The 27,781-nt window shown below is 42.6% G+C and overlaps 1 protein-coding gene across 1 annotated transcript in view; it reads left to right on the forward strand.

The window, feature by feature from the left end:
- Positions 1-13,636: 13,636 nt before the first annotated feature.
- The window catches only part of gpr158a (G protein-coupled receptor 158a), a 150,584-nt gene continuing 136,439 nt past the window's right edge, over positions 13,637-27,781 (forward strand). Inside the window, exon 1 of the mRNA XM_034109056.2 lies at positions 13,637-14,826. Coding sequence (XP_033964947.1) covers positions 13,958-14,826 — 869 coding nt within the window. The 5' untranslated portion in view covers positions 13,637-13,957. The remainder of the gene's footprint in view (positions 14,827-27,781) is intronic.

Here is a 27,781-nt window from a genome sequence, read left to right on the forward strand (position 1 = left end):
TCCCACTTAACCGCCAGAGCTGCCGCATGGGCCACTGCGGAGTCGTCGAGACATTCCAATATCTGTAGATCCTTCATAGCGGTCAAAGACACTCTGAGCCGCATATTTGATAATACCTCACCTACCGGTGACGCCACTCGGGCCCTCATGCAGCTCAAACAGTACTCAAGGCCCGTAGTAGATTATGCCATAGAGATCCGTATCTTAGTCATAGACAGTGGCTGGAACACTCCAGCATTAATAGATGCCTTCCGCAATGGACTCTCAGAGACGATTAAAGATCACCTGGCTCCATTAGAGTTACCACAAGACCTCGAATCACTCATTTCCACGTCTCTCCGAATTGACAATCGCATCAGGGAAAGAGAGAGAGAACGAGGCCGAGTCGCAACAAGACCTCCCAGCCACCAGGGGCGCTCTCGGGGTAGGCAGTCCTCATGGGATTCCTTGTTCGCCTCTTCATCAGGCCCAGCAGTGACAGCGCCACCACAGGCACCGGAGGAACCTATGCAGCTCGGGAGAACGAGGATTTCTCCAGAGGAACGACGGCGCCGCCTGCAGGAGGGATGCTGCTTCTACTGTGGTCAAATGGGACACCAGCAAGCGACATGTCCGGGAAAAGGGCATGCTCACCAGCGTTGGTGAGCAAAATTTCATCTGATTATCCTCCTTGCACACTCACCCAGGTAGATATCACTGCCAATAGTCAGACACACACTATGGGGGCCTTAATTGACTCTGGGGCTGATGAAAGTCTCATAGACTGGGGTCTAGCGAAACGTCTCAATATTAAGACTGTTCCGCTCAAACATCCCGTCAATGCCAGTGCCCTAGACGGCAGACATATGTGTAGAGTCACTGACTGTACAGAACCCATGCAAGTAACTATTGACAATAATCATGTGGATATGATGCAATTTCATCTGTTCGATTCTGCACAGCATTCGCTGATTTTGAGGTTTCCCTGGTTAAAAACACACAACCCACATATAGACTGGTGTTCAGGACAAATTAAGGGATGGGGAGAGAATTGTGAACAGTCATGTAAAGCTCCACGTACTGTTGCAGTGGCTGATAGTAGCTCAGACTTTCCTGACCTTTCCAAGGTCCCCTCTTGCTACAATGACATTAAAGAGGTTTTTAACAAAACCAAAGCACTATCATTGCCTCCTCATCGTCCGTTTGACTGTGCCATCGACCTGTTACCTGGCGCACCCATCCCTAGGGGGCGCTTATATTCTATCTCAGGACCAGAGCGGGCGGCCATGGATGACTACATATCCTCCTCACTGAAAGCAGGGATAATCCGTCCCTCTTCTTCACCTGGATTCTTCTTTGTGGGGAAGAAGGATGGGTCTCTAAGACCATGCATTGACTACAGCCCATTAAATGACATTACGGTGAAAAACCGCCACCCACTCCCGCTGATGTCTTCAGCTTTTTAACTACTTCAGTCAGCTAAGGTGTTCACCAAGCTCGATCTGAGAAATGCCTACCACCTCGTCAGGATTAGAAAGGGTGACGGGTGGAAAACGGGGTTCAACACACCTAGCGGACATTACGAATACAGGGTTATGCCTTTTGGACTATGCAATGCTCCTGCTGTTTTTCAAACTATGGTCAATGACATTTTGAGAGAATTTTTTAATGTGTCTGTTTTCGTGTATTTGGACGATATTCAGATTTTCTCTCCAGATATTCAGTCTCATGTCAGGCATGTCCGCCAAGTCCTCCAGAAGCTTCTGGAGAATCAGTTGTATGTGAAAGCTGAGAAGTGCGATTTCCATGCAACCACTGTCTCTTTCCTGGGCTACATTATCACCGCCAATCAGGTCCAGATGGATCCGTCCAAGGTCAGTGCAGTGACCGACTGGCCTACTCCAGATAGCCGCAAGAGAGTCCAACAGTTCCTGGGGTTTGCCAACTTTTACCGAAAGTTTATACGCAACTTCAGTTCTGTAGCCGCTCCTCTACATGCTCTCACCTCTTCTAAAGTTTCCTTTCAGTGGACCCCCCAGGCCGAGTCTGCTTTCCAGTGCCTCAAGAAAGGATTCACCACGGCCCCCGTACTCACGGTTCCCGGATCCCCAGAGACAGTTTATGGTTGAGGTTGACGCGTCCAACGAGGGCATAGCGGCTGTGTTGTCCCAGAGGTCCTCCAAGGATAACCGGATGCACCCCTGCGCTTATCTATCGCGCAAGTTGACCTCAGCAGAAAATAACTATGATGTGGGGAACAAGGAGTTACTAGCTGTCAAATCAGCTTTGGAGGAGTGGAGACACTGGCTCGAAGGGGCGGAGCAACCGTTTGTTGTGTGGACAGACCACAAGAACTTAGAGTATGTCAGAAAAGCCAAGAGACTCAATTCACGTCAGGCCCGGTGGACTCTGTTCTTTAGTAGGTTTAACTTTACGTTATCCTTTAGACCCGGTATGCAAAACCGTACGCACTGTCTCGTCTCTTTGAGCCTGTCCCTAATGCCAAGAAACCTGAATCAATCCTCCCACTAAACTGTGTGATTGGGTCGGTAACTTGGCAGATAGAAACAGATGTGAAGCAGGCTAATGTTGTGAGCCCGGCACCTACTGAGTGTCCAGACAACCGTTTGTTTGTCCCTGTGTCTTTACGATCTCAGGTAATCCACTGGGCTCACACGTCCAAGCTCACATGCCATCCGGGGGTCCGGCGAACTATGTTTGCCATAAAACAGCGGTTCTGGTCGTCGGCCATGAGAAAAGAGGTCTCTGAATATGTGGCGGCCTGTCCAGCGTGCGCCCTGAATAAGACTTCTTCCCAGGCCCAGGTGGGTCTGCTCCAGCCCCTCCCAGTGCCTCAACGACCATGGTCGCATATGTCCATGGACTTTGTGACTGGATTCCCCCCTTCCAAAGGTAACACTACCGTCCTTACAGTGGTGGATCGGTTCTCAAAGATGGTACATTTCATTCCTCTGCTCAAACTTCCCTCTGCCAAGAAAACGGCAGAGGTCATGCTTACTCAGGTGTTCAGAATTCATGGTTTTCCCAGCAACATAGTTTCAGACAGAGGTCCTCAGTTCACTTCCATCTTCTGGAAGGAGTTTTGCCAGCTCCTCGGAGCCACCGTCAGCTTGTCCTCCGGTTATCACCTGCAGTCCAACGGTCAGACAGAACGCCTGAATCAGGACTTCGAAACCTGCCTCAGGTGTCTCGTGTCCCAGAAGCAATCCACTTGGAGCGATCATCTGACCTGGGTAGAGTACGCTCAGAACACTCTTCTATCGGCTGCCACTGGTCTCTCTCCGTTCCAGTGTGCGAACGGATATCAGCCCCCTCTCTTCAAGGTGCCATCCGCGCACGCTATGGTTCGACGCTGTCAGCGGGTCTGGGCCGGTGCTCGGCAGGCGCTACTCCGGACCTCGACCCGGATTAAGTCAGCGGCGGGTCGTCACAGACGTGCGGCCCCCCTCTACAAGCCGGCACAGAAAGTCTGGCTCTCTACCAAGGACCTACCTCTTTATGTTCATTCCAAGAAGTTGGCACCAAGGTTTGTGGGTCCTTTCCCAGTCTCAAAAATCATTAACCCTGTCTCTGTGCGTCTCAAACTCCCCAGGTCCTTGAAGGTTCATCCTACGTTTCATGTCAGCAAACTCAAGCCAGTTCAAGAGAGCACTCTGGTTCCCCCCTCCAAACCCCCCTCTCCACCCCGGATCATTGATGGTGGCCCGGTGTACACGGTCAGGAAACTTCTGTCGGTCTGCAAACGGGGCAGAGGATGCCAATTCTTGGTCGATTGGGCTTGAGGAACGTTGCTGGGTCTCCTCGACTTTCGTGGTGGATAAAACACTCATAAATGACTTCTATTATCGCCACCCTGAGCAGCCTGGGCCGTCGGGAGTCGGCCCTAGAAGGGGGGGTACTGTTGTGTCCCGTCAATTATGTTAGTTTGTTATGTATTTGTCACGTTCATGTTTGTTTTGTTTGTTTCACTTCCTGTTTTATTTTGTACTGCTTGTCTCATTCCAGGTGCCTTTACTTCCTTGGTTCTTGTTTTCCGCCATCGTCAGCGTCTGCCCCACCCCTGATTGTTTCCACCTGTTCCCACTTACCTCTTGTATATATTGTCCTGTCTCCCCTTGTCTGTTGTCAGTTCGTCTTGTTCGTCAAGTCAGATCCAAGCAGCCATAGAGAGACCAAGTACCTTTTGTGATATCCTCCATGAGAGCGTTTTGTTTTGTGACCGTTTTGTCACTCCCTCTGTAAAGAGTGTTTCTTTGTTTTTGATCCATTAAAGTTTATTTTTCTTCAAACCTTTTCGTCTCCGGGTTGTGCAATTGAGTCCTCATATCAGTGAGTCACGGTTCCTAACAGGGAGACAGGAAGCCAGTGGAGGTCTTTGAGGACTGGGGTGATGTGATGCCATGATTTGGTATGCGTGAGGAGACGTGCAGCTGCATTTTGAACCCGTTGGAGTCTGTTGAGGGATGTAATACTGATGCCGTAAAGAAGTGAGTTGCAGTATTCAAGGCGGGAGGAAATGAAGGCATGGATTAGTCGTTTGGCTGCGGGGCGGGTGAGAGAGGGTAGGATTTTTGCAATATTGCGGAGGTTGAAAAATGAGGTTTTGACTGTTTGGTGGATGTGAGGTTCGAGGGAGAGGGTGGGGTCAAAGATTACGCCAAGGTTGCGTGCCTGATTGGAGGGGGAAACAATGGTGCCATCGATGGTGAGTGTTATGTTAGTGACCTTGCTGAGGGTGGATTTGGAGCCGATTAGGAGGAGTTCTGTTTTGTTGCTGTTTAGTTTGAGGAGGTTATGTTGAATCCAAGTTTTAATAGCTGTCAGACAGGAATCGATGTGGGTAAGGGGTGGGTTATGGAGGGATTTGGTGCTGAGGTAGATCTGAGTGTCATCAGCATAGCAGTGGAAGTCCAGGTTGAAGTGGCGGAGTATCTGACCGAGGGGGAGGATGTAAATGATGAAGAGGAGGGGGCCAAGTACTGATCCTTGAGGAACGCCTTGGGTGACTGAGGCTGTGGCAGAGGAGTGGTTGGGGAGGGAGATGAAGTGGGATCGTTCAGTGAGGTAGGACTGGAGCCATCTGAGTGCAATACCTTCAATACCAATGTCCCTGAGTCGGGTGAGCAGGATGTTGTGGCTCACGGTATCAAAGGCTGCACTCAGGTCGAGGAGGATGAGAATATTGAGGGAACCAGTGTCAGCAGAGGTGATGAGGTCATTGAGGACTTTGACGAGTGCAGTTTCTGTACTGTGGTGAGGACGAAATCCAGACTGAAGGGGTTCATAAAGCTGGTTGGTTTGGAGATGGCAGTGAATTTGTTTGGCTACAATACATTCAAGAGTTTTTGAGAGGAATGGTAGGTTGGAGATGGGGCGGTAATTAGTGAGGGAGGAGGGATCAAGACCAGGTGTTTTGAGGATTGGAGTAACAGCAGCCATTTTGAAGGCAGAGGGGACGGTTCCATGGTACAGCGAGGAGTTGAAAAGGTTAGCAAGATAGGGGCAGAGGACGGGGAGGAAGGACTTCAGGAGAGGAGTGGGTAGAGGGTCAAGGGAGCAGGTTGTGGGATTTGAGGAACCGATCAGATGGAGTATTTCAAGTGGGGTAACCAGGTTGAACTGGGGGAGGCGGCGCTGGGGAGGAGGAGTCAGGAGGTCAAGGGAGATGGGGGGAGAAATGATAGTGGTGGAGGTTGGTGGAGATGCTTGTATGTCAGATGGAGCTGAGAAGGAGTGGTTAATGGCGTTAAGTAGCATGCTATTCCTATTTATTTGTAATATCTGACTGATATCCATTTTGGGAATGATAAACTCTAACCTTTTTCTCCACATGAAGCGCAGCGTAAGTTCAAGCAGGAAAACTGGCTATACATTCATTCACCTCATAGCTAAATATAATCAGCTCATCGTGAGTGTTCTCTTTCAACCAATTACATTTCACCACAATCTCCAGCAGCCAATCATTGTGCTGCAGTCAAATTTTGAAGTTAATAATAATAATAATAATAATAATAATAATAATACATTTGATTTATATAGCACACTTTAAAACCAACGTCATCTCAAGGTTCACAAAGCTATAAGGAGAAAATAATAAAATAAAAAGATATCTAAGGAGCATATTGAATAAAATATGTTAATATAAAAAATAGAGCATATACGGTTTTAAAATAAAGTACAGGACAGTCAGTAAAATGCGATGCGGAACAGGTGGGTCTTGAGGCATTTCCTAAAAACTGAGAGTGAGAAGTTGTTCTCCTTTCTCCTGCAGTCAGTTGTGATTTCAGATGTTGATGCTGCAGCCCACCCCCACCCCATCCACCTCCTGTCATCATGTCAAGTGCCAAGGAGAGCTAATCTAAAGAACTCATCACACCTCCTCTTCATCCCATATCTTAATCTAATCCAGACCTTCAGCATCCTCTTCTTCCCATCTCTTCATCATCTCCCCCAGTGTCTAGATCCCGGTGGGTTTCCTATTATACTCACGTCTGCCTTTCCCCATTAAGATATACGATATCACGATCGGGGTCTAGTCGTCAAAGACTATTAACTATCATATGGCACATGTGTCAATACATTTTCTTTAAGCAAAAAAGGAAGTCTGATTGAACTACAGTTGCCTGGACCACAATGCAATGCAGAAGACTTTTGACTTTTGCTTCAATCACCCACATGTAAACTACAAAACCAGGACATACTTACAAATCAGGAATCCACAAAACGACGTTTCTGAAAAAAAATTCTGTTTACATTTTGTATTCATCTAACCTTCCACTTATATGTTTGATTCCCCTTAGGCTATCTCAAGGCTATTTTAGGCCGTCTTTTATTTTACAAATAGACAAAAATAAGCAATGACAGGTTTTTTTTTAAGACAAAGCGTTATATTTTAGACTTCATATCTCTAAATATACTTACAATATAATGTTAGTTAGCACAACAGCAATTACAGTACAGTATGTTCCCAATCGTAGAGAGTGGTTGAGGTGCCCAGTTAAATGCTCTCCAAAAAATAGTAAGTAGTATTATTTTATACTGTAACTATAATGTGAATGCGGTATGAAAGCACTCCGAGCTGAACTACAGTCTGGATCAAAAAAGGACAAGGGTGCTTTTACTCCCTAAGTATCAGCAGGGAGAGCTTGCTGCTGAAATAAAAAATGGCACTCGCATTTGAAGCAGCAAGCCAAAAAAAGAGAACAGCCAGAACAGAGGAGAACACAGCCACCCACACCTTGGTCCTCACATTGTATTAAAAGGAATTCAAAGATATTATGTCAAATATCAGACCTATAGCATTAAAAAAACATGGGTATTATTTTGCAATTAGATACTTATGTCATTAAAGTTCTACTTATATTACCAGATATACTATAACATGAATATGTTTAGGCATGGATTACAACACATTGTGAACAAATTACACTTTGAATGCATTGAGCAAATGTAAAGGTGGATTTGGGATAGCTGAAAATGCTGTCGATTGAAATTAATGGTAAAATTGTGCTTAGAATGTGCGGTAAAATAAGCATATAGATGTATTTCCTAAATATTTCAGCTTGTCTACTCTGATTACATTTCCTTTCAGGTGATGTTGCAAACGCTCTGCTTTTTCCTGAAATCTAAGCTGTGCTGTCACACTGTTTTATTGCTTTGGTGACATCCATGTGTCAACACTTTACTCTGACTTCCTGTTGGCGTCCCTCTGCTGTAGCCTACTTTATTGTAGGTGTCTTACTAAACCTCCAAACCCAGGCTATAGGAGATTGACAGTCACACCACAGATGGCTTCCCTTTATTCCTTATCACTTATGCCCGTGCGATCACCTTCTCGTGATTTCCTGCCTGAGGTAAGAAGTGATCAGTGACTGTCACACAGTGAGTGATTTCCTGAATGAAAGCCAATCTGGGATGCTGGGATCTACTTGATCAAATTCACTGATATAGGCAAACAACATGCAGGTAACACTTATACTAACACTTTAAGCACTGCTGAACATAAAGCTTGACATCCTCTAGCATTATTGTCCAATATGTATCACTTGTATGTACAGTGGCTGCTATTTAGAAGAAAATTAGAAATTAACATCGATCAAGTGTTTGGTTAAGATGAAATCCTGCATTGTTTAAAGGTCCCCTATTATATTATTTTCAACAATATATTATAGGTCTCAGATATATACAAAACATGTCTCCGAAGTGTTTGACACGAAATACCAAACAGATGATTGTAGCATCCCATAAACCCCTCTGTTTCAGCCCTGTTTCAAAATTGCTGATTCTGTGTCGCTTTAAATACAAATGAGCTGCTGCTGGCCACGCCCCTCTGTGAGATGATTGGTTTAAAAAAAACACAATGGTGCTCTAGGAAGAGATTCAGATGATAAGGTGGGCGGGTATTGGCTAATGGTTGCACAACCCAAAAAAACATTGTGACATCATAACATGACCAAAATCTGATCAGCTCATTTTCAGACAGGTCTTTATATAAATGGATCAGGACAAAAAGAGAAAAAAGATTTGTTCCTGAAACTCTCTAAGTCTCTTTACAGAAAGGAGACACATAATTATGTTCAAAAGACAGGAAAAGTGAATTTTGCATAATAGGTGACCTGTAAAGGAATATTTGCTAGCTAGCGATCTCCCTCTTCTCTGCCTGTCAGATAACAATGTGTCTTGGTGCATTGCTACCACCCATATGAATTGAATAGGATGAAACCATTAGAAATATTTAGTGTATGGTGTGTAACCTGTTTATGAGGGTATAAATGGACCTCGCTTACAGTACATTTCTAGCTTATTTATTAGCCAAATGATTTTGATTACTCACCCCATCCCTAATCCTTGACAGTGTTGACAATGTAAGGAACAAGGTGTGGGTGGCGTTTTCTCCTCAGGCCTGGCGGTTCTTTTCTGTTTTCACCTGCTCCAATACATTGGAGTGCCATTTGTTATTACAGTCCCAAGCTCTCCTTTGTAAATGTCCCCTCTGTGGGACGATAAAGGTATTCTGATTCCTTTCTTGAAACTTCGTAAAAACAGAACCACCCTTGTCCTTTTTTGTTCCAGACTGTAATAATAATAATAATAATGGTTGGAGTGCTACATCCATCAAGCATTATATTTCATTTACATAAAAATGACAGTGTAAAATGTTTATCTTGCAGACATTAAACTGATCACTGATAACTGCATGAACTATTCTTAGGAAGATAAGATTGTAGCAGAACATTGCATTTTATGTTTTTCATAAAAAAATATAAAGTAAACATATGAAGTCTAAATAATTGAACAAAGTCAGTACCACAAAACTGAAATTAATGTTAACATTATTGATATTATTTGTCCACGAATCAATCATAACAGCATGTTTATGGTGTCCGAATTGCAGCACACAAACTTGCAAGATGCTCACTCCTACAAATAAATATGATCTCCTCTCCAACATCTTCGAGTTCCATGGCCGATTTCCCATCAGTGCAGTCTTTCTGCCTGTACACCAGCGCCTCCTTCATATACAGTAGGTATATCTAAATGAAACCACCTTCTTATAGCTTTCCCAGTTTCAAATGGAAGGAGGGAAGCCAGGATTAAATCTGCATTAAAATATCCTCAGTGAATCCAGATCATCATTAGATATATAACATCTACTGTGTTGGAGGTGTTTAGGATAAGACCACTGGAGCAGAGACAAAACAACCAGCGAGTTCATTCTATAAGGATTATTACGGCCCATTTTTGATCAAACCCTAGGGAGTTGTAATCCCCCTTTATGTGGTATATTTAGCTACAAGTATGTACGATGTGTCCACGTACAGGGGATTGAGCTCTATGATCTGGCAGCTGATAATTCCCATGTGAAGAGATTCAATTTGAAGGATATTTTTCTGATTACAGCCCATCTGTGATGGTTATTGTGGGTGAGGAATTCCTGGATAAAACCAAAAGGCATCAACTTCAGCAATGTACCTTAAAAAGATTCCAATTGGTAGATTTGTTCTCAAATATCTATCTCACTTCTCTGATTTGTTAAAAAAAAATCAAGCAATCAATGAACCTCACTAGGGATGTCTTTGAATCATGAAAACAGCGGTATTGGTTGCCTCTCTTCTGCTGATTCCAGACCCCCTCTGCTCATTATTGGTGACCTGTTTTATTGGTTGAGTGACTGCAGGGGTGACTGCTTTCAATGCGCTTTTGGATGTTATAGTCAATTCCCTATACATGTGTTCACACATAGTAGGCACATTTATTTCCAATTCGTATACAAATGTTTTATTTTTAAAAATGTCCTTTGAAAATCAGTATAAATAATCAGTATAAAAAGAGCCTCTCTAATTAAAAAAAAAAGCCTCTCACCAGATGATTTATAGATACATGTAAGTTAGTTTCTATTAGTACTCTGGAAGTTTTCCATTTTCACATTAATTTCATTATGCTATTTTTTAAAGTATGTCTTTTATGGACTATGTATTTTCTTCAATATATGACAAAAAAACCTGATCATCCTAGCAATGGAGGAACACATGGTACATTTTTGTTATGCTGTACATGCAGCCAATCACACTTTATTATCACTCATTTGTTTATCAAACTACGATACCTCTTTCCAACTTGTTTTTGTAACACATTCATAATCTTGTCTATAAAAAAAAATGTATTCGGTATTCAAGATTACATAATATACAAGCCATGTACACTTATGTCACTCATATTTCTGCGTTAACGTCAACATGTTGTAACCTAACAATGATGTAACCTAATAATGTGTGAATGCAATTGGTCCACCGATCTTTCAGTAACCACCGTCCCACAACCAGTAGGACTTATAGGGACAACATTACAGGGCAGATCTTCCACAATAAACATATCAAACCTGTAATATGGAGCAGAACAAATTGATATTCTTTTAGGGTACCTTACTTGTCACATTTTTTAAAGTGCATTTAAATCAAGGAAATGGTGTCGAGGACATATGCATATTTTAAATTGGCGTTGAGGACATATATATATTTTAAACTGGCAGCATATAAGATTAACAACCCATGCAGATGGTTAACACCTCAAGAGAAGGTGCTATGTCCACCTTCGTCACCGCCATCATCACCATGACTGATGGTTTAGGATTTTCTATATTTTTCTATTTCCCTCCTTAACTTGAACATGGATATAGAAAACAAAGCAGAATAAAAAAAGGAAATGCTTTGCAATATATAGTACAGCTATTTGAGGCCTATTTTATGTAAATTGGTGTAAGGAGCAACTGCTGCTGTCCTATTTCATGCCGGTTTAATGCAATTCTCGAGCTTTTGGGACAAGCAAGCAGCCTCTTGGATGCTGCTGTATGTAGGTGGGTCAAGAAATCTAGGAGGTCTTCAGGTTCCAACTTCCAGCCCCCCGGTGGCCCCCAGTCAGCTCTGTCACCCACCGTCACGCCTGTCTTCCTCACTCTTCTTCTGGGACGAGATGCCTCTAGCCCACACAGCGTGAAGTGACATGCCCCTACACCCGGTAGAGAGAGAGAGAGAGAGCAACCTTGGATCTTGAACTAACACGGAATAGAGACACTGATAGAATGATGACAAAGCGGAGAAATGGATCAGACCCCTCTTTTTGTTTCTTCATAAAAAAAACTTCCTATAGTTGTAATTGGCAAATATTGAATGAGAAACAGCCTGCCTCGACAAAAATAAATTATAACATTTTTTAATTAGAAAGATATCCAGGTTGAAGGGAAGGCATGGCTGAATTCCCACAAATAGGTTTGGATATGGTTGCCAATTTTATTTAAGAATTAAAAGAATATACAGTAATATGTTTGAGTATTACAAAGCCACATGTTTTTGGCTTGTTATAGTTTACTTGGTGCAGTGTTGGCGGGTGGTTTCAAAGGACATCTATGAAGTTAGATAGCTGAGTTGCTTTTTATTCGTATTTGACCAAACAAACATATTTCAAACTTGATCTTGCAAACTAAATGGCTTAAAGGGCGCTCAAACATTACACCCAAATGTGATTATTTCATACAATCTCATCTTAATCCCATAGGCAATAATGTAGAAAAATATCCCGTACATTCATCCACCAATCGTGATTTAAATCAGAATTGTATTAATTAGTAGATGGACATTGTGGATCAAATATTACCACACCATATTCAAACCTGATGGAGAATTTGCTTCGTTTTTAAGTGTTAAATAACAACTAAAGATGATTTCTGGACATTGATTGTTGCTTATTATCATAAATATGTAATGTTCTTAAATAAATATATGGTGCCCAGACCCATTAATGATATGATCAGGGATACCTTTAGCCATTCAGTTCAGGTTATATGCGTAATTTAACCCATATTGTACTTATTGACATAGGCAAAATTCTCCTGTGTCTTTAAACCTGTTAAACCCCATGCCCCCACAACACAACAATATTCACGAAAATGTGTATCAGGGCTTCTTAACATTTAACAACCTATTAATGTGTCATACCCACTTAACGGGAAGAAACTCAGCTAACTGAGGATATGAACCATTTTTACCAAAACAAAACACAACTCAAACACCGAGCATCTGAATTAGCACTAAGCGAAAGAGTGCTAACGCATTTAGCACATAACTCACGGTAGCAATATTTTATACTTCATTTCTGCACAAGCTAGATACCATATGGAAGCTGAGATTCCACAGATTCCAATGGTATACGTATCATCACTGTGCGACCAAAACGGCAGCGAAGGCAAGCAACACACAACTTCACTTTACGGGGCCAAAACGGCAAATATGTCTTACATTTGCTGTTTTCTGATCAAAAGTTGTGTTCAATGGCATTACAATGCATATACACGCTGCTGAAGGTTAATCCAATGTCTCTGTGTCACTTTGAAATGATTACTGATAATCCATCATAACATTTATGTCAATAAGAGTAGTTTTCATAGTGTATGAGAGCTGTAACTATAATTTAATTTTTTTTACTATGTTCAATCTGAATTTACTTTAAAATAAAAACATATTGATTCTGACTTTTCTACATCCAACTCACAGGTGTATCATTGCTTTGAGAAAATACATTATTAATGTACCCCTTTTAGAAGTGAAGATATAGTCATCTGTTCTGGGCATGTCATTTTCGAGCCTCAAACCTGAAAAACAAGCGTGGGGTTTACCAGGTTTTTGCCCAAATATTATTGTTTAGTTTTCTTGTTTTATACTCTTCGAAATTAAAGTCAAAGTGATTGAAAAAACGACTCTTGAATGCCAAAGTGAGAAAAATCTCTATCTGAATTAGACGCTGCCCTCATCTCTTTGAGCACCGGACAGCTCCCGCCCCATTGGCGTTGTGATTGACAGGAGAAGCAGCCAACTGCGGATCATCAGGAGAAGGAAGACGGGCTCCTGATGTGTCTCTTCGAGGCTTCGGTCGGCCTACTTAATGCCTGTTGTGGTCGGAAGAGGGCGGAGTGCGTTTATCATCCAAGTGAGACGCTCCCTGACTCGGTGCCTCGTATAAAAATATATAAATATAACAATAACCTGCCCCCTTTACCCCTCCCTTCCTCCTCGTTTTGAATCAGTAGTGTGCATGCAAGAGGGAGAGCGTCCGCCGCACAGCAAAGCCAAGACAGTCTACAGTGAGATACAGAGAGGAAGAGAGAGAAAGGAAGAGGTGGAGGGAAACAGCTGCAAGCGGATACTCAACATCAACAAGCTGTATAAGGCATATGTAAAGAAGAAGGGCTTTTAAGCGAATACAGTGAGGGGGGTTCCTTGCGTTTTCCCCCTCCTCTGCTTTTTTTATTTCAAGATCAGAGGCGTGGAGCTCGCAAGAATATCCTACAAGTGGTGAGGCGATGGTTTAGCGGAGCAATTTGCTGGATTGTTTTTACAGCCCGCCCGCCCTAACCACTGTAATTCTGATCCTCTGTACATCAGTGGAAGCTTTTTCCTGGAGGGAGATGGCTGTTCTCCGGCTGTCGTTGCTACTGCAAGTGGGATTTGTGATCGGATCAAACCACAAATACGCGGAATGGTCAGCGCAAGGGGAAGATGTGAGAGCACGGGAGGCGGTTTACGGCGCTCAGACGCACCGTCGGCAGCTGGCGCATCTCCGTGCGCCTCAGCCTCCTCCGGGGGAGACGCCGGAGAACCTAGAGGAGCTTCTCCCCAGGGTGGTCACCGCTTTTCTTCACACGGGGGACTCGACCACCTTAAAGCACGCCAACTGCTCGCGGAGGTACGAGCTCACCTCTCTGCGGGGAAGGTCAGAATCAACCCCGCATCAGTCCATGAGCAGCGTGTTGGATACGGTGCTGCACGCCACAAACTTCCTCAACATGATCCTGCAAGCCAACAGGTCCAGGGAGCAGAGTCTCCGGCGAGACATTGAGTGGTACCATGCCTTAGTCAGGAGTATTCTGGAGGGAGACGCCAAGATCCACCGGGCTGTGGTCACTTTTAGCGCGGATTCGTCTGTGGAGGGGCCCTCGGTGCTTCTCCAGGCCACCAGGTCCGGTAGGGAGATAGTTCTCCATGACCTCTCCAGCATGGCACACCACCATCTGCACAACCGCACAGCAGACACAGAGTGGTACCACGGTGTCAAAGACATGAAGAAGCCCAATTTCCATAAGAGGGTGATGAGTCAAGATTTTAAATCACTGGACAATTCTCTAAAAAGGGGAGAGAGTTTTATCCCGGACAAGGCACATGTCAAATGGTCTGCGCCCTACCTGGAGTGTGAACATGGGCATTTTGTTCCCCGCTGGCTTTTGACCTTATCGGCTGCTTTCTATGGCCTGAAGCCCAACCTGGCTCCTGAATTCAGGTAGGCACACAGATGAAACCTGAACAGTAGAGTTATGTTGGTTAAAATAGAATATCTGGTAAACAACAAGCTCAGCAAAACATCACTTATTGTCATTAGAAAGACCCTGTTCATAAGCCTTGCATGAATGACTTGAATTATTAAATGTGTATGTGTGTGAGAAAGATGTTTGCCAACCTAAAGGTGAGTTCTGGCCTGTTAAACCACCACTTCATCTGAAACCAACATAAATAAAGTATACCGCAGCCTCCCACTGGCCTCCCCCTGTTTACCGGGGAGGTTTCTACTCCCCTCCAGTCTGAGAAGGCGCCGGGATGCTAAAAATAACCCTGAATGTTAGTGGATGTATAGCAGTGGTGGAAACCCCTGGCTACAGGCCCTAATTCATTTTTCAAAGACTCACTATAGGCTGGATGCTTTACTACTCAGGAAATGTTCTGTGCCCTTTTCTGTAAATCTAGATGAGTCAGAACCTTTCTGAGATGAGAGAAAGCACATCAGCTGGCATTTGCAGATGAATAAATGTTGAAATATTTGGCTGTTTTGTACAATCCATGTATTGAAGCCACCCCTGCTGCAGCCTGCTCGGAAAATGTGCCACGTTTATGCCACCAGCCCTGATATACACTGGAATAATTAAGTGTAAAGGCTCCATTATGACCCTGACCAACATCTTCGTTAATACATATTTAATCCAGATCACTAGGTGTGTGTGTATAGCCTACGGTGAATCTTTAATTGATACACTTGAGTTGCTCACAGGCAGTCATGGATTGCAAAGTCAAAACCTGCAGTGATTAAAACTGTAATAGGCTATCACCTGGTGTTATCCCATTGTAAAGCCTCTCAGAGCAGCTTCACACACTCAGTGTCAGATACTGAAACAGTTTGATAGGAAGGTACACTAAACTAATGGACAGTCTGAACTCCAATTTATCTGTAAAGCCAAATTCCTGCAGCTTTCCATCCATTTTGTAAATGTTTCCCCTTTCATGGCCTCCATTAGATCGAAGGTGGGCGTTTGGTATTGTTTGTTTGTTTTGGTTTTGTTTGTTTTAAGTCCTTAGAGAGTGTTCTGTCCTGCAGCACTGAAAGAAACACCCCGCTGTGCAGGAAGGAGCAGGGGAGCAACCTCCATCCATGAATTTCCTCACAAGGGGAAAAGTATAGCACCAGTCAAAATAAGTATTCCATTTTAATGCTTAATCAACACTCCTCGTAACCTTACGGTAAATTACGGATGCTCATAGATTATGTGAGTTGCTTGTAGAACATGTAGTCTGTATAATTAGGACCAATGCAAATATTTTATTTAATGCATTGGACATTTTCCATTCCTTATGCTAAAATAAGCTCACTAAGCTGCTTCATCTCTTAGTGTTAAGAAATGCGATGGGTTAAGATTTTCTCATCTAATTCTCAACAAAATGCAAAATATCTCCCCAAATGTAGCTCCGGAAGTGTATTATTTCTTAAAAAAGAAAGCTCTAACTTCCAAAGATTTCCAGACATGTCAACATTATGCAAAAGCTATTTTTAGAAAGGTCCATTTCTATCTGCCAGATAAATCGCGTTTGACACATTTGAGCAAAATTCAACAACAAACATGCTGTGCAATTTATAAGAGAATATTTATCGTAGATTGCCAAGCAGTCATGTTTCCACATCATTAACCAAATGCCTTAAACACCTTGCTAGGATTATCTCAGTGTATGCTATTACAATAGTCATAATTGATTTTGCTTACAATTGTGTGCTTATTCAGCCAGTAAGCTTTCTTCATCATTTTGTCTCAGTTTGTCTCTTAACAGCCGTCTTTCAGAGGCTCATATCAAAGTGGGAGGCGGCTCATCCTGCATCCTCCCTGTACTTCAGCACACGTCCAGATAAGAAACAGGAGAGGAGGGCATAATATAGCTGCCTCCGACATCAGCTCTCCTCTGCTGTCCCTTCAGAAGAATACACAATCAATACAACAATGAATTAATAATGAATGATGTAGAACAACAACCCTGCATGGGCCATCTTGATTCCTTTTAATGTCACTTCCTGTTGGGCGTGATGACGTCTCAAGCAGCAAGGTGACTTATTTAATGCATGAAAATAAATCAAAAGTTGAGGCATTTTTTTCCTGCCGCTTGTTTGTGAAACCAGCAGGTGTTTAACATCTATTGCTAGGAGTGTGTGGACATGTGTTTGGTATGGATCGACCATTTGTTTCTATAAAGGTGTAAGAAATTGCACCTCTCACATTTCCTCTCTTCTCTTCCCGTCTGTCTCTTCAGTTGCACTGGAGGCACAGGGGACGCAGCTTACACCCCACACGGAGGAGTGGCTGTTTTCAAGCATGCAGTGTGTGTGTGTGTGTGTGTGTGTGTGTGTGTGTGTGTGTGTGTGTGTGTGTGTGTGTGTGTGTGTGTGTGTGTGTGTGTGCGTGCGTGCGTGCGTGCGTGCGTGCGTGCGTGCGTGCGTGCGTGCGTGCGTGCGTGCGTGTTTTTCCATTGTTAGAGGTTGAGAAATGTTTCAGCATGATACGAACCGTCCTAATTGGCAGATCCCTCTTCAGACTTCAGACAAAAACTTGTAACCACACAGGCGCACAAATGCAAAAAGTCATTTTTTAACAAACACACAAAGTGGGAATACACAGGAAAGGAGGTGAAGAAGGTGTATGTTGTAGGTGAAAACATGCTGTACTTCAAAATAACCTTTCACCACACGGAGCTTAATTGCTTCGAGGCTTGAAGCTCAGCAGCAGCAGTATAATCAGGCAAACTGTAGAGACCTTTTTTTCAGCATATTTCTCCAAATAGGTTCTACTGTAATTAGATGGTAGGATCGTCTTCATTTACGCTTGGCTTATCGCCCTATTTTGCTGTACAGGCAGCTTACATCTGGACAGCCTGACTGCTGTGGGACACCCAGCAGTAAAACAGAGAGGGAGGCCTCCAGCTCCAGGAGCAGCCAGCAGCATCTGCTTAGATGGACACCATCCAGAAACAAATAGGAAGTAAACCCCACAATTCCCTGGGTTAAACATGATAATATAATATGATGGTAAGCTCAAATGAATTGAAGCAGGATGGAAAAAAATGCATCAAAGAGGATAATTAGTGGGGACTCGGGGCTAAGAGAAGGAAGCTTTCTTAACCAGTAAAGATGTAAGAAATCACAAGTGCAGCTGAAATTTGCAACCTAAAGAAAGCAAGGTTTAAATATCCCTGACGTTGTCCTTCGCCCACTGCTGACGTCACTGGGACTCCGCTGCTCATTAAGTCAATACGATGCCTTCAGCCAGTAAATGTCACGTTACAGAAAATCCAACTGCCATCTTCCTGGCTTGCTATAAAGAGATATTCTATACGGATACTGCTAATGAAGGGGCTAATCTCAGTGATATTGATACTATTATGGTGATGTCATTTGGTTGCCTTTCAAAGGATTATAATAACTGTAAAATCATTACTGTAGGTTTATCCTTTATAATCTGGTGAATAGATTATAGAACAGGCATTATAAGGGACAACAGACTGCTGTGTTGGGTCAATAAAAGTAGGAAAAGATTTGGTAAAGGAATTAAGCTGCTTTTTGGGTTTTTCATTTCCTTCATTTTTTTGGAAGTTGTCAAAGGGTGTTCGCAAAATACAGGAAATACGCTGTACTTCAAGATTTCATGATGAATCATAATTTATTTGTAGATGTTTCATAATGAATATATATAGCACGTAGGGGTTGATATGCTTTCAATTGCTGCATTTTTGTACGTTGCCTTGTTCTAAATTATCCTGATGCTGACAGCAATATATTATGCTGATAAGTTTGAAAGCAAAATATAGAATAGCAGAGATAGAGGTGGACATACCAATTATAAAGTGCAGGTTATTAGAAACCATGCCTTAGTTTTCACTTAGAAATACACATTTTCGTTCTGATTGTCATATCACCATAGCTTGTCAACAGCTACAGTCAGCCTATCAATCATTTTACGCTTTCCCCCAACTGTCAGGTTTTTTTTGTCAGCAGCTCAAATTATTGACAATCTTCCGACTTGAGGTTTGGTCTTCAGAGGAATGCTTTTAATGACAAGAGTGTGTCAAGAGTCCAGAAGTGCCAGCTCTGAAAAAAAAGATGTATTTGCTTTCTTTGACAGGCATTGTGTTTTTTTTTTATTACCAGCGACATAACTCAATACAATGACCCAGGTCGCACTGAAACGCTGGTAGACAAGCAGCATCCTGCCCAGCGGCTACACTCACATTAGCTTCTGCTCGTCCTGTCAGCCTAATGCATTTCCATCACATAAGAGACATTTTCTTTTGGAGGGCTGCGCGGCTCATGCATTGGGATTGTTCCATGGCAAAATGCACGAACTGTGCCTTTCTTAAAGGACAGCAATGTGTTCTTGTCAAGACACTGGGGCAGGAGAAAATGTGCATGGAAGTTCATCTGGGCGTACAAGGCTTCTGGCTACATGGATAAGCTAAAGGATCATGTTTAAGCTTATGCCATTCTTCCATGTTCTTTCTTCCTTTATGTTATTCTTGGTTTATCTGCCCACAGTCAGTGTAACTGTCAGAGCTTATTATTCTTGCTTCAGAATAAAAATCTGTTCCAGAGCTATATATATACATATATATAAATGAATAAAAAGAATCCTTCAGTTTACACATGGAAAATTGCCCATACAACCGGAAGTCTTAACATAGCTTTGCAGAGGATTCTGTATTATTTATGTCCCTATTGTCATACATTTGAATACTGACATAAATGTATTACATTCTTATATTCCCATTATTATTCTGTCTTGCTCTGGTATGAAAGTCTTGCAAAGGCCTTCATGAGTACAAATGTTTACCTTACATTTTACTTAATTTAAAACACTTTTATTTAATTTTTATTATTTGTACTATTATTTGATAGAATAAGGAGTTTTCTTTCAAATCCTTTGTAAGACAACAAGCATAAATGCAGATCTTATAACTTAATTTAAAACACTTTTATTTAATGTTTTGAGTCCAGATGAAAAAAAGTGTTAGGAACCTTACAGACACGTGGACTCAAACGCACGACTCAAAAGAAAGTTTGTTTACTTTGGAAAAGTATAAAGTTCAAACAAAAAATCACTCCTAAGAGGCAAAACATAGCAAAGCAAATTACAAACTAAATAAACTTGACTATGGTCACAAAATACAATAATCTCTTGGCGAGACAAGCTGGCTCTCTAAATGGCACAAGACACAAGACGAACTGGCACAGGACAAAGGGAGACAGGACTATTTATATATGAGGTAAGGGGGAACAGGTGGAAACAATCAGGGGCAGGGCAGACACTGACGATGGCGGGAAAACACACAAAGGGAGGAAGTAAGGAGACCTGAAATTAGACCAGAGGTAAGTACAAAATAAAATAGGAAGTGCAATGACAGGACTAGACAGGTGAACAAAAAGACTTGACTAAACATAAATCTAACCTGGGCTATGAACTAAACGTGAAACAATAACATGAACCTGATTAACATGACATGAACAATTTAGCAGACATGACGGGATGTTACAAAAAGGACCAGTGTCAATCTTGAAGATCTCCTTGCAAGCTGTCAAACATAAAATGCTAGCTTGACTTTAGCTTAGCCATGCGGTACTTTTCAAACAACGAAGTTACAGGGTTCATACACCTTGTAAAAACAGGTGAGTCCTTACATTTCAAACTGTGGCAAGCATAGGCGGCGCGCGAGGCTCAGGTTTGGGAAGGCTAAATTAATCTTTTTTTACCTGGCGCTGCCTGCCTCCGGCGTCTATAGAAAAGAGATCAACTCAATGAAAGCACCGCCTGCTGACCAATCAGAGCTCAGTGTGCGGAGTTTAAATCTATCAAGTCATATTACAGGATAAAGGAAATAGAGTTTAAACTGCCGTAGCCTATGCAGAGAAGATGCCGACGTGTCGCACTTGTCATTCATATCACATCATCAATCAGATCATCGATCATATAATATCACAATATTTCCTTATCTGAGTCAGCTTCTCGAGCCGTATCCGTGCAACACTTACATTGTCACATATACTGTATGCAGTATTATTTTAAGCAACACATTAAGTTGACGAAACACTCAAATGTAATTAAAGTCAGATCCACTTGTGTCTGGGGCAGTGATCATAAAACTGTTGTACGCATTCAAACCTGATTCAAACCTATAATTCAAACACTCTGTAGATTATTTATTTTTTAACCAGTTGTTATTTACCTTGCAGGTGCAATGTGGCTTGTATCCTGTATTATATGTTTAAATCATGGATGTTTAAAGTTAATATTTGTCTAATATTAGTTTACTTTTCATTAATGAAGTATGACTCTGTCAATACACTTGTCCCTGTTTGTGATTGGTCAAATGTAGCTAACCCCACCCCTTTCACGTGAACGCGCTCTCAGCTGGACAGAGAAACCCTGGCTTGATTTACCGAGTTGATAACCAGCGTCGTAGGACCGCTTAGCAAGATCTCGTTTGTAAGGGTTAGTTAAGATAACTCAAACATATCCAGGGTCTGTTGCACTGGCTTCGTAGTACAGGGCACAGGTGGCTGCATAGCAGCGCTAATGTCAAAGACACAAACATTATAGGCTACATTATATATTTTTAATGTTACCAGGATGCAGTGACACAAATATTTGGGAAGGTCGTGACCCCCAGTTTCCACCGGGTCCGTCTGCGCCGCGCTGCGCCGCCTACAGTACCCGCCGCCCCTGGTGGCAAGCTAGCAGCTAGGAAGACAGAGCATTTAACGGAGCGTCCACACTACAGCTTCAAAAAAAGCTTGGAGCTGGGCGTGTCTGAAGCTTGGGGATTTTATTCGAGCAACGCGACCAACAACCAATCACATGAATCTCCCGCCCCCGACATACAAAGCAAAAAACCCCGGGGATTTTATGCGAGCAATATATATATATATAAACTCCCCAAACAGGCGAAAACCTACCAGTTTCACCCACTGTCTCTGCCACCTCCCTCCATGACTGGTTCTTCCGGGTTGTATCCCGGTAGGTGAAGAGGGTCTGGTCATACAAAACCGGGTGATTTGCTACGGCGATAATTAGTTTCTCCTCCATCTTTTTTTGAAATATAGAAATGAACGGCGGGATATCTCTCCCAGTTTAGACGCGGTTTGATTGGCTAGGGCTTGAGCTGTCAGATTTTCAGAAACGGGATTTGATTGGCTGGCGCTGGCTACTCCGGCGTCTCCTCCGGCGTCTGACGCTGGAGACGGACCGCTATGCTACCCACAATTCAGTTCGGTGAAAAGTGAGGCAACGTGACGTCACCCCATTCAAAGTGAATGGGCAGACGCGTTGGAAACCGTTTTTGAAGCTGTCGAAGCTGTAGTGTGGACGGCCCGTAAAAGAGACACAAGCCGACTGGAGACTCTACCTACTTTCTGTTGGCGGTGGCAGCAGGTAGCAGCCTCAGCTTGCATTTAGCCTTTATGCTAAGCTAATACATCTTCATATAGTTTCTGCTTTCACCAGCATCCCTCTTTCAAGTCCTTGTTAAAGGGAAATGGAAACACTTTTCAAACTGCTTTCCATGCGACAATATTCCCATTAGGAAATGTATTTATCTAGTCTATTTCCAATGTAAACGATCGAGATACGCGAATTTACTTTTTGAAATACGTGCCTAATGACCATGGGCGCTTCCATTGCTCCGGGACTTTTCCAGTGACATCACTGAGTGGGTACGGCTTCCTGGGCCAACGCTCAATAACAAACAACATGGCGTGCAATGCACCAGTAGTTTACATTACAAGAAAACGGTCGTCGTCAGGAGTTTATTGTATTGCCCCAGGCTGCATAAATGGATTTTATACGAAGAAGTACATTTCCATAGGCTGCCACTAAAGGATGAGAAGCTGCTCAAAGTCCAGTCTGGATGCCTGGTTCAATACAAAACATCGGATTTGAAGCCAGGATCTGTTCCCACAATATTCGATTTCTCAATGTATGCAGTCGGGAACACCGACCGTCCCAGCACGTCGGCCGCGCAAGACAATGACAGTGTCAACAAACGTGAAGTTCGAGCCACCAAACGAGTTGCTTCATGCCGAGAGAGAGGTACATACTGCAGCACGACCAGATTACTAGCTCACACATGTATTTACTGACACAGTGTGACTTTATTAATTAACGCAATCGCGTCCAAACTAAATGGTAGCTATTATTATGACGTACAATAGAGAATTGGGGGTGTTCTATAGCTCAACTAATTAAACTGGCATACACACGCTCATCTGTCAAACAGCCCTAAAGAGGCTAGTATTGCTGGACTAGGTGTTCAATGGATGGTATTGCAGGACCCAGAGCGCACGGAGCACAGAGCGGACAGCAGATAACGGAATTGCAGTTGTATTGCTTATAGATTATCAGAACATTTCAAAGGGGACACAGCCCCATTGGATATTACCCTATGGATTAACTACATCATCGTTTTTATCGTTGTAATGCCATTGAAGACCAGTTTAGAGCAGACAATGAGGAAGGTAAGCCGTTAGCCTAGCGTATGTTAGTACCTAGCGCCACTTGTTTTGACGTACGTTTTTGTTGATAACGAGTTTGTATCTTTCAGTGTTGAGGTGGGCACCGTTAGATTCTGTGTCTCCTTGCGATCATAAACGATGTGTTGGATGTGCGGCTAGGATAAGTAATAAGGGAGCTAGGAGTGATTTTCGGTGCAGTAATAGGTTAGCATTGTTCGGTCGGGGCTAATTCAGAGGCTCACGTTTTTTTTTGTTTTTTTTATTCCGGATCGTATGCCACTCTATTCGACCGAATCGGTTCATAAGCATAGGCCATGGGATGCCTGGTAACTGTAGATGCTTCCACATCAATGTCATCTCCCGACGAATAGTCAAATGCATCGTTCAAAACGTCGATCTCATTGCAAAATTCCTCCATCGCTGCCATATCTGCTACGTTGTGTATGGATACCCGGAGCGAAGACCCATCCAGTGACGTCACCATGTGGGACTCCCCTAATGGCTGTGGCCTGGTCCCGGAATTCCCCACCCAGCCGGCAGATAATTAATTTTCTTTTGGCGAGTAATATCATATACAATAAATATTACGATCAATATCCATTGTAAAATGAATAAACTACCGGAATATTATAACTGTAATTGGTGTTTCCTTTCCCCTTTAAGACAACAAGCATACATGCTGATCTAAGAATATATAAATGCATAGGAGTAGCAGTAAATATGTTGTTACTGAAATAAGTTACATCAGTCACCATGCTGGGTTGCACCTAATGTATTTTAAATAGTAGGCTACATTAGACTGATAAATTAAGTAACTTATACTTAGCTACATTCTATTAGGTTAAAGTACTCACAGCTACTCCAATTAAAGAGTATATAATAGCAATTATTTCAATTCATTATCCGGTATAATTCTTTATCCATTCAATATACCATGTTTCTGTGCCAGGGCAATGTGCTTATATCAAATTAACTACGACAAGAAACCTGTCAATACGTCTTGTATTGTAAGAAAATACTTCTTTACTACAGACTCCACTACAGTCTCCTCAACGCACAAATCAATCTCAGAGACCATTTTCTGAATAGAGACATACAGCTTAAAGCGTATTGGCCTGACATTCATTATTCATTCATGAATTCATCAAAGACTGACAAAGAGGGCATATGGATGCCTTCATTGCAGGAGCGTTTGGCTGAAAATCCTTTTGTAGCTTATAAACCATTACCTAGATATATCTTCAGACAACTTCATAATGCTGGGGCTAATGTTAGCACAGTCTGACCAGTCTGTAAGAAAGACTAGAGCATTGCTGGTGGGATGCCCCTCTCCAAACTGGCCTGGCCTTTAGTCCCACTAAGAATGGCGGATGAAAGGAGAGAGCACTCTGTTTCCTGGGGCACCACTATCTCCTGCTTTCTATGATAATCCCGTCTTTATACCAAAGGGCCAGGATGGCAACCATGATGCTTCTGCTTCACGTTCCTCATTGTCACTCTCTCTCGAGTTCGAAGCAGAAAAACAGGAAAAAAAGAGGCTATTTTAGTTTAGCAAATATTAATGCTTGTGCTGCCAATGATTCATTTTGATATATTCTAAATCTTGTTCTTGTTTTTTATGTGATTTAGAGGACACTCTCCTACTCTTATTACATACAGGAGTATTGAAACGGAGGTAATTTCTCAGGAGAAAAAACAGTAGTGCAGTGGGAAAAAAGTGAGGTCAGTTTGCCCCAAGGCAGGAGCAGCAGTTATTAATAACAGAAGTACAGCCAACAAGAGCGCTGCACTCGTATGGTGTCCATTGGGAGCTGGTTACAGTAAACCAGCTCCATACACCTGGAGAACATGCCACAACAGCAGTATGCGTGTGTGTGCGTGAGGGTGTGTGTGTGTTCTGTGTGTGAGTGTGTGTTTGTGTTTGTACGCCTAGGAAAGTGGATGGACAGAGAGCATACGTTAATGCTTGTATGTTATGTCATGGTTGAATATTAAAATGTATTGAAAATAGTTTTATTCTGTCAATATTTAAATTGAATTAAGGATATTTTTTTACTACGTACTACGTCCTGCTGTAGAAAAAATAAAGTATATCTCCAACTGATTGAACAATAATACTTCATTTCATTTCATTAAAAACCTTTATTTATACAGATAAAACCCATTGAGATCATTGATCTCTTTTTCAAGGGAGACCTGCTCAAGTAGTTCCACATGAAACATAAAAACATAAATAGAACAACAAAAGGACATCATACAGCATCATTTACATAATTATCCACATAAACAGGTACCAATAGCTTCCGATTGACTAGCATCCAACCGAGCTTTAAAAACATTTAGTGGCACCAGATTGTTCAGTTTCCATTTAATTTGCAGACTATTCCAAGACCGAGGAGCTGCGCATCTAAAAGCTGTCTTCCCTAAGACAGTCCTAGCAGTTGGCACATTTAATAAAACCACAGCATTCGATCTCAGGCAGTAGCCACTTACAATTCTCCGAGAGATCAGGGAGCAGATGTAGGATGGAAGTTTGTATATAAAAATGTACCAGTGACTGAGCCTCCGTACAGTTAGTGAAAGCAAACCAGCCCTTGCATACAGGGTACAGTGATGGGTTAATGCTTTACAGTTTGTCACAAATCTCAGTGCACTGTGATACGCAGCATCTAACTTGACCAGGCAATTGGCAGGTGCATTCATATACATCAAATCACCATAGTCCAGCACAGGTAAAAAGGTCACAGTGACTAGCCTTTTCCTGGCCTCAAGCGAGAAACAGGACGTGTTCCTGTAGAAGAAACCTAGCCTAACCCTCAGCTTTTTAAGCAGGTTATTGACATGAAGTTTAAAAGAGAGACAATCATCAAGCCAGATACCAAGATATTTGTAACAGGCAACAACTTCAAGTTTTGTTCCTTGCGTAGTTACAATATCTAAAACAGGCTCTGGTGTCTTTTTTTCTTTTGAAAAGAGCATTACCTTGGTTTTATCCACATTTAAAAGAAGCTTTAATTCAGAGAGCTGAGTCTGAATAGTGTTAAAAACAGCCTGTAATTTAACAACAGCCTCTTTAATGGAGGGACCTGCACAATACATCACAGTATCATCCGCATAAAATGTAAAGTAGCTTCATCCACATTATCACCTACGTTGTTAATATATATGGAGAATAAAAGTGGTCTTAAAACAGAACCTTGTGGTACACCATTAGAAATGTTTAACCACTCGGAAGACAGTCCATCAAAATGAACACATTGGGACCTTTCAGAGAGGTAGTTCACAAACCACCCCACTGCATGGCTGGATATGCCAAACCTGAGTAGCCTCTGCTTTAAGATGCGATGATCAACGGTGTCAAACGCTTTGGAAAGGTCAATAAACAACAGAGCTGCACAACTCTGCTTATTATGTAAAATACTAGTAATGTCATTTACCACTTTCATTGTCGCAGTGATGGTGCTGTGTTTCTTTCTGAATCCTGACTGATGTTTAGACAGGATGTCATTTATACATAAAAACTCCTTTACTTGTTCACTCACAAGTCGTTCGAGCACCTTAGCCAGAACTGACAATTTAGAGATTGGCCTATAGTTATTTAAAATAGTTGCCTCCCCTCCTTTCAGTAAAGGCAAGACATAAGCAGACTTCCATACTGACACGGTGGACTCACAAGAACTCAGATGCACGATTCCTTCTTGACTTCAGAACTATCTTTTAATATAAAAAAGACTTCTCAAAGTACAAAGGTATCTAGGATCTACTAGGACACTCAAAAGTTCACTAGGTTCGACTAGGTTGCTCAAAGTTACACGAGGAAATACAGACATGGACTTAGTGTTGAGACAAGACGAACCGACAAAAGACAACAGGAAAACAGGGCTACATATACACAACAGTTAATGAGGCACAGGTGCAAACAATCCAGAACAGGAGATCACTATCAAGCTGACAAGTGACACCACCACAGGAAGTGATGACACCTGAAACGAGAGGACAGAGTCAACATCAAAATAAAACTGCAAGGCCACCAGAATAAACACAAAACAATAAGCTCACAGACTCTAACGCTGAAACCTTACAGTACCCCCCCTCTTACGGACGGCTCCAGACGTCCCTGAAGCCTGAGACTGTTCTCTATCGAAGTCCGATATAAGGGTCTTGTCCACAATGAAGCTGCCTGGGATCCAGCACCTCTCCTCTAATCCGTACCCTACCCAGTCGACCAGGAACTGTCTACCTCTGCCCCTCTTCCTTTCAGACAGTATTTTGTCCACAGTGTATACTTGACCCCCGTCGACAATCCGGGGAGGTGGAGGGGGCGTGGAGGCGGGGACCAGTCTGCTCTCTTTGACTGGTTTCAACTTGCTGACATGAAACGTGGGGTGGACCTTGATGGACTTTGGAAGACATAAACGGACAGCAA

The sequence above is a fragment of the Pseudochaenichthys georgianus genome, chromosome 20 (genome assembly GCF_902827115.2).
Source record: "Pseudochaenichthys georgianus chromosome 20, fPseGeo1.2, whole genome shotgun sequence".
Lineage (NCBI taxonomy): Eukaryota > Metazoa > Chordata > Actinopteri > Perciformes > Channichthyidae > Pseudochaenichthys > Pseudochaenichthys georgianus.